The 13157-nt window shown below is 43.5% G+C and overlaps 1 protein-coding gene across 9 annotated transcripts in view; it reads right to left on the reverse strand.

Annotated features, from left to right (window-relative positions):
* Window positions 1-445: 445 nt before the first annotated feature.
* RAD51D (RAD51 paralog D) overlaps window positions 446-13157 on the reverse strand; it is an 83080-nt gene continuing 70368 nt past the window's right edge. For all 9 annotated transcript variants that reach the window (XM_069757256.1, XM_069757252.1, XM_069757248.1 and 6 more), the window contains 2 exons: window positions 10392-10550; window positions 446-1821 (listed from right to left, as the gene is read on the reverse strand). In XM_069757256.1, the coding sequence (XP_069613357.1) occupies window positions 1741-1821; window positions 10392-10550 (240 nt within the window). In that variant the 3' untranslated portion in view covers window positions 446-1740. The remainder of the gene's footprint in view (window positions 1822-10391; window positions 10551-13157) is intronic.

The following is a 13157-nucleotide window of genomic DNA, read 5'->3' on the forward strand; positions in this document are numbered from 1 at the left end:
CAGCCACATGCGGAAAGTAAGCGGATCAAAGCATTCCTGTGTGTGTGGAAACCCCGCAATTCCGCACAAAGAATGAACATGCTGTGTTTTTTTTCCAGAATGCAATTCCGCCGCGGAAAAATGCGCATGTGCGCATAAAATGCGGATTGCATTCTAATAAATAGGATGCTCAATGTATGCGTTTTTTTCGTGGTTTTAGCACGCTTTTATAGCAAAAAAATGCGAAAAAAAATCTGAAATTTCTGAACGTGTGCACATAGCCTTAATCTTGAAAATATTACTATTCACTTAAACATAAATGCAGCACAAATATGATGACTTCATTATGTTGTGCAAGTCACTTCATCCGCTTGACACTGAAAAAGTGTGCCTCATCAATCTCAAACATAAATTGAATATGGAATAAGGTTGTAAATAAAAGGAAATGTAGACTGCTGGTATAAAGTGAATTTTCAAGAAAATCTTAATAATACTAATCTTTATTTTTATATAGCGCCAACATATTCCGTAGCGCTTTACAGTTTGCACACATTATTATCGCTGTCCCCGATGGGACTCACAATATAAATTCCCTCTTGGGAACATGGGAGGAAATCGGAGTACCTGGAGGAAACCCACGCAAACACTGGGAGAACATACAAACTCTTTGCAGATGATGTCCTTGATGGGATTTGAACCCAGGACTCCAGTGCTGCAAGGCTGCAATGCTAACCACTGAGCCACCATGCTGCATGTCCTTCAACCAATCTATATTTGGGGCCCGACATCTAAAATCTTGGCTTTAAAATAAGCATGGATGGTGAAGGTTAAGACAACCAGATTAATCTTAAGTCCATCATACACATTCGCTGAACTTGTGGATATAGTTTTAATGTGCATAGGGTCCCCTAACAGATAATGTTGGATGAGGTAAGGATCCGGTATATCTGATTTCGTACTTCCAATCCTTTTGATCTCTAGAGATAAGCTGTCGCCAATGATGTTTAGCAGGGGCTCTCTCAAATTTCTATCTAACTAGGCCAAACTTGGGGTGTCTAAATGCTTGTTTGATTTTATTGAAATCTGACTTATCTGCTGAAAAATTGATCTGAAATCTTTAAAAAAAAAAAAATCTGTCTGCTAAACACAGGGAAGGTAGCATGTAAGTGGATACCTGAAAGAAAATTTAATTATAAAAAATAGGAGAGTTTTATTTTAGGATGATTACAAGAGATAGACAAAAATATCTGTTGGCGTAAATAGCTAACTCAGACAAATTTTGTCATCTCTTAAACATGTCTGATTGGTCAGAGATCTGCCTGTGTCAATGTAGCTTTAGACAGAAGTAAATATATCAATGTTTTCTATAACATATTAGTTGCATTATGAGCATGGTATATCAAGTTAAGAGACTGCTGGATAAGTGTAGGGCTGCTGAAATATAGTCTAATATAGAATGACATTTATTAGAAGGGGTGCTGAAGTCAAAACTAGCTAAATGACGCCATGCCCCTTGAAGTTAATAGGTAACTAGTGTATGAGCATTTAGTTTGGCCCCATTTCTACATCATTTCTTATGAAGTGTTGCATAACACACCCAATGATATCAAATACCCAAACAATCAAGGATTAAGTCAGCATGTTCCTACAGTCAGAAGAAAAAATTATGCAAGTCAAAAATGAGTCCTACGAAACAATAGGTTTCCATGTCATTTGTCCATAGGAGTGCTTCAATAGTCTAATTGGAAAGTCCTGATGAAATTACAATCCACAAGCTGTGCTCCCGTTCTCCTCCAATATTCCATAAAGTCCAATCTCCACTTCCACCTGTAAATTAGTGGGCTAAAACACAAGAAAAGTATAAGGATACATATAGCTGTATACATACACAGTCATAAATCATTTTTCTTGAGAATGAGTACACTTCCTGCCCTTACAAACATAATGTGGAATTTCACTAAACAATAATGACTAATGACTCCATAAAAAAGAACAGCAATAGCAGCATATAAAAATAACTAACATAGAAAAAACTCAGAAAAAATACATACAGTGGGGCAAAAAAGTATTTAGTCAGTCAGCAATAGTGCAAGTTCCACCACATAAAAAGATGAGAGGCGTCTGTAATTTTCATCATAGGTAGACCTCAACTATGGGAGACAAACTGAGAAAAAAAAATCCAGAAAATCACATTGTCTGTTTTTTTAACATTTTATTTGCATATTATGGTGGAAAATAAGTATTTGGTCAGAAACAAAATTTCATCTCAATACTTTGTAATATATCCTTTGTTGGCAATGACAGAGGTCAAACGTTTTCTGTAAGTCTTCACAAGGTTGCCACACACTGTTGTTGGTATGTTGGCCCATTCCTCCATGCAGATCTCCTCTAGAGCAGTGATGTTTTTGGCTTTTCGCTTGGCAACACGGACTTTCAACTCCCTCCAAAGGTTTTCTATAGGGTTGAGATCTGGAGACTGGCTAGGCCACTCCAGGACCTTGAAATGCTTCTTACGAAGCCACTCCTTCGTTGCCCTGGCGGTGTGCTTTGGATCATTGTCATGTTGAAAGACCCAGCCACGTTTCATCTTCAATGCCCTTGCTGATGGAAGGAGGTTTGCACTCAAAATCTCACGATACATGGCCCCATTCATTCTTTCATGTACCCGGATCAGTTGTCCAGGCCCCTTTGCAGAGAAACAGCCCCAAAGCATGATGTTTCCACCACCATGCTTTACAGTAGGTATGGTGTTTGATGGATGCAACTCAGTATTCTTTTTCCTCCAAACACGACAAGTTGTGTTTCTACCAAACAGTTCCAGTTTGGTTTCATCAGACCATAGGACATTCTCCCAAAACTCCTCTGGATCATCCAAATGCTCTCTAGCAAACATCAGACGGGCCCGGGATGTTGTGAATTCTGTGGCAGAGCTCCCTCCTGTGGTCACAAGTGGTACTTCGGCTGGTTCTCTCTGTGAGCTTCCGTTGGTGGAGGAAAGTGGTACTGCGGCTTCTGAGTTTCCTTCCTCAGGTGATGTGGGGAAGTCGTTAGGTGCTTCTCTATTTAACTCCACCTAGTGCTTTGATCCTGGCTTCCAGTCAATGTTCTAGTATTAGACCTGTTTCCTCCTGGATCGTTCCTGTGGCCTGCTGCTCTGCATAGCTAAGTTCCTCTTTGCTATTTGTTTGCTGTTTTTTTCTGTCCAGCTTGTCAATTTGTTTTTTACTGCTTGCTGGAAGCTCTGGGATGCAGAGGGTGTACCTCCGTGCCGTTAGTTCGGTATGGAGGGTCTTTTTGCCCCCTTTGCGTGGTTTTTGTAGGGTTTTGTGTTGACCGCAAAGTTACCTTTCCTATCCTCGCTCTGTTCAGAAAGTTGGGCCTCACTTTGCTAAATCTATTTCATCTCTACGTTTGTCTTTTCATCTTAACTCACAGTCATTATATGTGGGGGCTGCCTTTTCCTTTGGGGTATTTCTCTGAGGCAAGGTAGGCTTATTTTCTATCTTCAGGCTAGCTAGTTTCTCAGGCCGTGCCGAGTTGCATAGGGAGCGTTAGGCGCAATCCACGGCTGCCTTTAGTGTGGTTTGAGAGGTATGGGATTGCGGTCAACAGAGTTCCCACGTCTCAGAGCTCGTTCTTGTTTTTTGGGTTATTGCCAGGTCACTGTATGTGCGCTGACCTCTATGTCCATTGTGGTACTGAATTACCTTTCATAACAGTACTGGAAGCCAAAAGTACTAATGATTCCCAATAGAGGGAAAAAAGAAGTTCTGAGACCATTTTTTTTCTTTGCACTGTGTTTTGCCTTTTTTTTCCCCTAGACATTTGGGTGGTTCAGGACACAGGTGTAGCAATGGACATTAAAGGTCTGTCTTCATGTGTGGATCAGCTCACGGCAAGAGTACAAAGTATTCAAGACTTTGTGGTTCAGAATTCTATGTTAGAACCGAGAATTCCTATTCCGGATTTGTTTTTTGGAGATAGAACTAAATTTCTGAGTTTCAAAAATAATTGTAAACTATTTCTGGCTTTGAAACCTCGCTCCTCTGGTGACCCAGTTCAACAAGTTAGGATCGTTGTTTCTTTTTTGCGTGGCGACCCTCAGGACTGGGCATTTTCTCTTGCGTCAGGAGATCCTGCATTAAGTAATATCGATGCATTTTTCCTGGCGCTCGGATTGCTGTACGATGAGCCTAATTCTGTGGATCAGGCAGAGAAGAATTTGCTGGCTCTGTGTCAGGGTCAGGATGAAATAGAGGTATATTGTCAGAAATTTAGAAAGTGGTCCGTACTCACTCAGTGGAATGAAGGTGCGCTCGCAGCTATTTTCAGAAAAGGTCTCTCTGAAGCCCTTAAGGATGTCATGGTGGGATTTCCTATGCCTGTTGGTCTGAATGAGTCTATGTCTTTGGCCATTCAGATCGGTCGACGCTTGCGCGAGCGTAAATCTGTGCACCATTTGGCGGTATTACCTGAGCTTAAACCTGAGCCTATGCAGTGCGATAGGACTTTGACCAGAGTTGAACGGCAAGAACACAGACGTCTGAATGGGCTGTGTTTCTACTGTGGTGATTCCACTCATGCTATCTCTGATTGTCCTAAGCGCACTAAGCGGTTCGCTAGGTCTGCCACCATTGGTACGGTACAGTCAAAATTTCTTCTGTCTGTTACCTTGATCTGCTCTTTGTCATCGTATTCTGTCATGGCATTTGTGGACTCAGGCGCTGCTCTGAATTTGATGGACTTGGAGTATGCTAGGCGTTGTGGGTTTTTCTTGGAGCCCTTGCAGTGTCCTATTCCATTGAGAGGAATTGATGCTACGCCTTTGGCCAAGAATAAGCCTCAGTACTGGACCCAGCTGACCATGTGCATGGCTCCTGCACATCAGGAGGTTATTCGCTTTCTGGTGTTGCATAATCTGCATGATGTGGTCGTGTTGGGGTTGCCATGGCTACAAGTCCATAATCCAGTATTAGATTGGAAATCCATGTCTCTGTCCAGCTGGGGTTGTCAGGGGGTACATGGTGATGTCCCATTTCTGACTATTTCGTCATCCACCCCTTCTGAGGTTCCTGAGTTCTTGTCTGATTACCGGGATTTATTTGATGGGCCCAAGTCCGATACCCTACCTCCGCATAGGGATTGTGATTGTGCTATCGATTTGATTCCTGGTAGTAAATTCCCAAAAGGTCGACTGTTTAATTTATCTGTGCCTGAGCACGCCGCTATGCGGAGTTATGTGAAGGAGTCTTTGGAGAAGGGGCATATTCGCCCGTCATCGTCGCCATTAGGAGCAGGGTTCTTTTTTGTAGCCAAGAAGGATGGTTCACTGAGACCTTGTATAGATTACCGCCTTCTAAATAAGATCACGGTTAAATTTTAGTACCCCTTGCCATTGTTATCTGATTTGTTTGCTCGGATTAAGGGGGCTAGTTGGTTCACCAAGATAGATCTTCGTGGTGCGTATAATCTTGTGCGTATTAAGCGAGGCGATGAGTGGAAAACTGCATTTAATACGCCCGAGGGCCATTTTGAGTATCTAGTAATGCCATTCGGACTTGCCAATGCTCCATCAGTGTTTCAGTCCTTTATGCATGACATCTTCCGAGAGTACCTGGATAAATTCCTGGTTGTGTACTTAGATGACATTTTGATCTTCTTGGATGATTGGGAGTCTCATGTGAAGCAGGTCAGAACGATGTTTCAAGTCCTGCGTGTTAATTCTTTGTTTGTGAAGGGATCAAAGTGTCTCTTTGGTGTTCAGAAGGTTTCATTTTTGGGGTTCATCTTTTCCCCTGCTACTATCGAGATGGACCCTGTTAAGGTCCAAGCCATCCATAATTGGACTCAGCCCACATCTCTGAAAAGTCTGCAAAAGTTCCTGGGCTTTGCTAATTTTTATCGTCGCTTCATCTGCAATTTTTCTAGTATTGCTAAACCATTGACCGATTTGACCAAGAAAGGTGCTGATTTGGTCAATTGGTCTTCTGCTGCGGTGGAAGCTTTTCAAGAGTTGAAGCGTCGTTTTTCTTCTGCCCCTGTGTTGTGTCAACCAGATGTTTCGCTTCCGTTCCAGGTCGAGGTTGATGCTTCTGAGATTGGAGTAGGGGCTGTTTTGTCGCAGAGAAGTTTTGATTGCTCGGTGATGAAACCATGCGCCTTCTTTTCCAGGAAGTTTTCGCCTGCTGAGCGAAATTATGATGTGGGCAATCGAGAGTTGCTGGCCATGAAGTGGGCATTCGAGGAGTGGCGTCATTGGCTTGAAGGAGCTAAGCATCGCGTGGTGGTCTTGACTGATCATAAGAACTTGACTTATCTCGAGTCCGCCAAGCGGTTGAATCCTACACAAGCTCGTTGGTCGTTGTTTTTTGCCCGTTTTGACTTTGTGATTTCATGCCATCCGGGCTCTAAAAATGTGAAGGCGGATGCTCTGTCTAGGAGTTTTGTGCCCGACTCTCCGGGTGTATCTGAGCCGGCGGGTATCCTCAAAGAGGGAGTAATTGTGTCTGCCATCTCCCCTGATTTGCGGCGGGTGCTGCAAAAATTTCAGGCTAATAAACCTGATCGTTGCCCAGCGGAGAAACTGTTTGTCCCTGATAGGTGGACGAATAAAGTTATCTCTGAGGTTCATTGTTCGGTGTTGGCTGGTCATCCTGGAATCTTTGGTACCAGAGAGTTAGTGGCTAGATCCTTTTGGTGGCCATCTCTGTAGCGGGATGTGCGTACTTTTGTGCAGTCCTGTGGGATTTGTGCTCGGGCTAAGCCCTGCTGTTCTCGTGCCAGTGGGTTGCTTTTGCCCTTGCCGGTCCCGAAGAGGCCTTGGACACATATCTCTATGGATTTTATTTCAGATCTTCCCGTCTCTCAAAAGATGTCAGTCATTTGGGTGGTCTGTGATCGCTTCTCTAAGATGGTCCATTTGGTACCCTTGTCTAAATTACCTTCCTCCTCTGATTTGGTGCCATTGTTTTTCCAGCATGTGGTTCGTTTACATGGCATTCCAGAGAATATCGTTTCTGACAGAGGTTCCCATTTTGTTTCGAGGTTTTGGCGAGCCTTTTGTGGTAGGATGGGCATTGACTTGTCTTTTTCCTCGGCTTTCCATCCTCAGACTAATGGCCAGACCGAACGAACCAATCAGACCTTGGAAACATATCTGAGATGCTTTGTTTCTGCCGATCAGGATGACTGGGTGTCCTTTTTGCCTTTGGCTGAGTTCGCCCTTAATAATCGGGCCAGCTCGGCTACCTTGGTTTCACCGTTTTTCTGCAACTCTGGGTTCCATCCTCGTTTCTCTTCAGGGCAGGTTGAGTCTTCGGACTGTCCTGGTGTGGATACTGTGGTGGACAGGTTGCAGCAGATTTGGACTCATGTAGTGGACAATTTGACTTTGTCCCAGGAGAAGGCTCAACGTTTCGCTAATCGCAGACGCAGTGTGGGTCTCCGACTTCGGGTTGGGGACTTGGTTTGGTTATCTTCTCGTCATATTCCTATGAAGGTTTCCTCTCCTAAGTTTAAACCTCGTTTTATTGGTCCGTATAGGATTTCTGAGGTTCTTAATCCTGTGTCTTTTCGTCTGACCCTTCCAGATTCTTTTTCCATACATAACGTATTCCATAGGTCATTGTTGCGGAGATACGTGGCACCTATGGTTCCATCTGTTGATCCTGCTGCCCCGGTTTTGGTGGAGGGGGAGTTGGAGTATATTGTGGAGAAGATTTTGGATTCTCGTGTTTCAAGGCAGAAACTCCAGTATCTGGTTAAGTGGAAGGGTTATGCTCAGGAAGATAATTCCTGGGTCTTTGCCTCTGATGTCCATGCTCCCGATCTTGTTCGTGCCTTTCATATGGCTCATCCTGGTCGTCCTGGGAGCTCTGGTGAGGGTTCGGTGACCCCTCCTCAAGGGGGGGGTACTGTTGTGAATTCTGTGGCAGAGCTCCCTCCTGTGGTCACAAGTGGTACTTCGGCTGGTTCTCTCTGTGAGCTTCCGTTGGTGGAGGAAAGTGGTACTGCGGCTTCTGAGTTTCCTTCCTCAGGTGATGTGGGGAAGTCGTTAGGTGCTTCTCTATTTAACTCCACCTAGTGCTATGATCCTGGCTTCCAGTCAATGTTCTAGTATTGGACCTGTTTCCTCCTGGATCGTTCCTGTGGCCTGCTGCTCTGCATAGCTAAGTTCCTCTTTGCTATTTGTTTGCTGTTTTTTTCTGTCCAGCTTGTCAATTTGTTTTTTACTGCTTGCTGGAAGCTCTGGGACGCAGAGGGTGTACCTTCGTGCCGTTAGTTCGGTACGGAGGGTCTTTTTGCCCCCTTTGCGTGGTTTTTGTAGGGTTTTGTGTTGACCGCAAAGTTACCTTTCCTATCCTCGCTCTGTTCAGAAAGTTGGGCCTCACTTTGCTAAATCTATTTCATCTCTACGTTTGTCTTTTCATCTTAACTCACAGTCATTATATGTGGGGGCTGCCTTTTCCTTTGGGGTATTTCTCTGAGGAAAGGTAGGCTTATTTTCTATCTTCAGGCTAGCTAGTTTCTCAGGCCGTGCCGAGTTGCATAGGGAGCGTTAAGCGCAATCCACGGCTGCCTTTAGTGTGGTTTGAGAGGATTAGGGATTGCGGTCAACAGAGTTCCCACGTCTCAGAGCTCGTTCTTGTTTTTTGGGTTATTGCCAGGTCACTGTATGTGCGCTGACCTCTATGTCCATTGTGGTACTGAATTACCTTTCATAACACCGGGCATGTACTGGCTTAAGCAGTGGGACACGTCTGGCACTGCAGGATCTGAGTCCATGGTGGCGTAGTGTGTTACTTATGGTAGGCCTTGTTACATTGGTCCCAGCTCTCTGCAGTTCATTCACTAGGTCCCCCCGCGTGGTTCTGGGATTTTTGCTCACCGTTCTTGTGATCATTCTGACCCCACGGGGTGGGATTTTGCGTGGAGCCCCAGATCGAGGGAGATTATCAGTGGTCTTGTATGTCTTCCATTTTCTAATTATTGCTCCCACTGTTGATTTCTTCACTCCAAGCTGGTTGGCTATTGCAGATTCAGTCTTCCCAGCCTGGTGCAGGGCTACAATTTTGTTTCTGGTGTCCTTTGACAGCTCTTTGGTCTTCACCATAGTGGAGTTTGGAGTCAGACTGTTTGAGGGTGTGCACAGGTGTCTTTCTATACTGATAACAAGTTTAAACAGGTGCCATTACTACAGGTAATGAGTGGAGGAAAGAGGAGACTCTTAAAGAAGAAGTTACAGATCTGTGAGAGCCAGAAATCTTGATTGTTTGTTTCTGACCAAATACTTATTTTCCACCATAATATGCAAATAAAATGTTAAAAAAACAGACAATGTGATTTTCTGGATTTTTTTTTCTCAGTTTGTCTCCCATAGTTGAGGTCTACCTATGATGTAAATTACAGACGCCTCTCATCTTTTTAAGTGGTGGAACTTGCACTATTGCTGACTGACTAAATACTTTTTTGCCCCACTGTACCATGAGATACGGCCTTCCCAAAACCCTGTCTGATGACAAATGCACACTTAGCAGGATGCAGCAGGCCTCCACTGATAAAGGCTAGGAGCGGCACAGGTGCAAACTACTTGATAAAAACAACCACCCCAACCAAACATTGCAGGCGTTGGCTGCCTAGCAGAAAAAATGCACATTGATATAACTCACATAGCGTTATACCTGTGCCGCTCCTAGCCTTTATCAGTGGAGGCCTGCTGCATCCTGCATGTAAAAATAACAATGATTTTGGTGTATTTTAGGTGGCATACTGCTGTCTTGCAACAAAAAATAACACAATGGAGTTAAAGCTGCTGAACAAACTCCCCATACCATCTCCTCACAACACATGTGCTAGACTAGTTGGTCACTCTGTTAAATATGCTTATTTTGCACATTTATTTTATTAGGACTCTTTACCAGGTGCATTACTCTTAAAGAGAAAATGTCATGATACTTTCATAAACAATGTAGTGGTTTATTGAATTGTCCACAGGAAAACCACATTGCAGCAAAACATAAAATAGATTAAATAGTTACGAACAGATTGTCTATTTGTTCCTCATCTTTCCTGAGATGTTAAAAAGTATCTGTCTGTCATCATGGCTAGCAGTTGTTCATTTCTTCTGTGAGTTGTCTGAAGTCCGTGGAGAATGATGGAGAAACAGGCAGGAGGTGACCCCCACGTGACAGCCCCCCTCCTCCTAAGAGCTGTGATTATATATATATGTCCCACAGACCACGTGTTCTCTCTATATGGTGTTGACTTATACTCTGAGCTACATATACAGAAATAGCTTTTTGTAATGTCAGCGAAAGACAATGTCCTCAGTACAGAATTGAGAATAAGAATAATTCAATTAATAATATTTAACACACGCAGAAAGCAAGAATATCAATAATTAATCCTCCCACCTGTCGAGAAGATTTCACCAATGACATTAAACGATTCCCATTCTGCTTGTTTCTCTCATCCCTGTGTATCTGAATTCGGGTACTGGGTACAAAGCTCCATGAGCGTCCTAACGCAGGACGAAAACCAGCTGATCCATCTTTGGTAATGTGGTTAGTTACCTGGAAAGCCAAATCAACACTAATCACATGTGAACATCAGAATGACACCACCATAAGGGTGAAACCAGATGGCATGGTTCACAAACCACGTCGACCTACGGAGGTCAATGACAGCACGTTTTATGGAAAATTGAGAAGACATTGGCCACTGTGGTGGGTGTGGGTTGTCAAGGCACAGCAAGTCATATCATCTGGTTTCACCAATTTTCTATTTTAACAGCTCCAAACGGATTCCCTGTTTGAAAATTGCAGTAAACATTGTCAGTGTGGCACAGTAAATGCAAGCGATTCCATGAAATCTATATGGCTATGAGTTCTTAAGGGAAATGTCATCAGAAAACATTTTTTATTCAAACATATACATGTAAAGTATGTTGTAATAAAACAAAACAAAAAAATGTTTAATTGTATAAAATATAAAAATTGATTAAGAAAGTGTTGATATTTTCAACTTCTAAACACTAGGGGGAGCAGGTGCTGAAATTTGCCATGAAAACCTAGTCTACTGCTACAGTGGGGAAATTAAAGGGACACTGTCACCCCCCTGCAGCCGTTATAAACTAAAAGAGCCACCTTGTGCAGCAGTAATGCTGCATTCTAACAAGGCGGCTCTTTTAGTTTTGTGTTCAGGTATTACTAAAATAAAGCGTTTTGAAACTCTGCAAAAATACCTGTCTTTGTCCACGGAGGCGGGTCTGAAGCCTCCTCTGTGAAGCGCCCAACTGCCGTCACTCACATCTTCTGGGGCGATGGTCGCCGCCCCCTGCACGCTGTTTTCTTTTCAAATCCGGCGCTGTGTAAATATTTGTGGGGCAGGCGCAGTAAGCTCTGGCTGTCTGACGTCACAGCCAGGCTTGCAGACTGCGCCTGTGCTGGCAGTGCGCCCACCCACCTCGGAAATCCCTGCCCCGCACTGTGTTATGCATTATGCACAGTGCGGGGCTAGGATTCCTGGGCATGCGCACTGCATGTCTCAGACTCTCACCCACGTCCCCCGCCCCCCGCCTTCCAGCCTCTGGCTATTCAGCTGAGCTCATCCTGCCGCCTCCTCCTTCTGCTCATAGCAATCACCGGGAAAGAAACAACCTAGGAATCTTTCCTGCTAGCTGGTGTGTGTTGTCTAGCTGTGTTCTGTAGGTCTATGGATTGGATATGTTACTAAATAGGGGGTGATCTTTACCCAGCGATAAGTAAAGTTATATACTGATCTGGCCATACATTATACCGCACTATGGATATATATTGGATGTTGGGGGAGCATTATACCGCACTATGGATATATATTGGATGTTGGGGGAGCATTATACCGCACTATGGATATATATATTGGATGTTGGGGGCGCATTATACCGCACTATGGATATATATTGGATGTTGGTGGAGCATTATACCGCACTATGAATATATATATTGGATGTTGGGGGAGCATTATACCGCACTATGGATATATATTGGATGTTGGGGGAGCATTATACCGCACTATGAATATATATTGGATGTTGTGGGAGCATTATACCGCACTATGAATATATATTGGATGTTGGGGGAGCATTATACCGCACTATGGATATATATATTGGATGTTGTGGGAGCATTATACCGCACTATGGATATATATTGGATGTTGGGGGAGCATTATACCGCACTATGGATATATATTGGATGTTGGGGGAGCATTATACCGCACTATGAATATATATTGGATGTTGTGGGAGCATTATACCACACTATGGATATATATTGGATGTTGGGGGAGCATTATACCGCACTATGGATATATATATTGGATGTTGGGGGAGCATTATACCGCACTATGGATATATATTGGATGTTGTGGGAGCATTATACCGCACTATGGATATATATTGGATGTTGGGGGAGCATTATACCGCACTATGAATATATATTGGATGTTGTGGGAGCATTATACCGCACTATGAATATATATTGGATGTTGTGGGAGCATTATACCGCACTATGGATATACAGTGGGGCAAAAAAGTATTTAGTCAGTCAGCAATAGTGCAAGTTCCACCACTTAAAAAGATGAGAGGCGTCTGTAATTTACATCATAGGTAGACCTCAACTATGGGAGACAAACGGAGAAACAAAAATCCAGAAAATCACATTGTCTGTTTTTTTAACATTTTATTTGCATATTATGGTGGAAAATAAGTATTTGGTCAGAAACAAAATTTCATCTCAATACTTTGTAATATATCCTTTGTTGGCAATGACAGAGGTCAAACGTTTTCTGTAAGTCTTCACAAGGTTGCCACACATTGTTGTTGGTATGTTGGCCCATTCCTCCATGCAGATCTCCTCTAGAGCAGTGATGTTTTTGGCTTTTCGCTTGGCAACACGGACTTTCAACTCCCTCCAAAGGTTTTCTATAGGGTTGAGATCTGGAGACTGGCTAGGCCACTCCAGGACCTTGAAATGCTTCTTACGAAGCCACTCCTTCGTTGCCCTGGCGGTGTGCTTTGGATCATTGTCATGTTGAAAGACCCAGCCACGTTTCATCTTCAATGCCCTTGCTGATGGAAGGAGGTTTGCACTCAAAATCTCACGATACATGGCCCCATTCATTATTTCATGTACCCGGAT

Source organism: Ranitomeya imitator, chromosome 3, assembly GCF_032444005.1.
Source record: "Ranitomeya imitator isolate aRanImi1 chromosome 3, aRanImi1.pri, whole genome shotgun sequence".
Classification (NCBI taxonomy): Eukaryota; Metazoa; Chordata; class Amphibia; order Anura; family Dendrobatidae; genus Ranitomeya; species Ranitomeya imitator.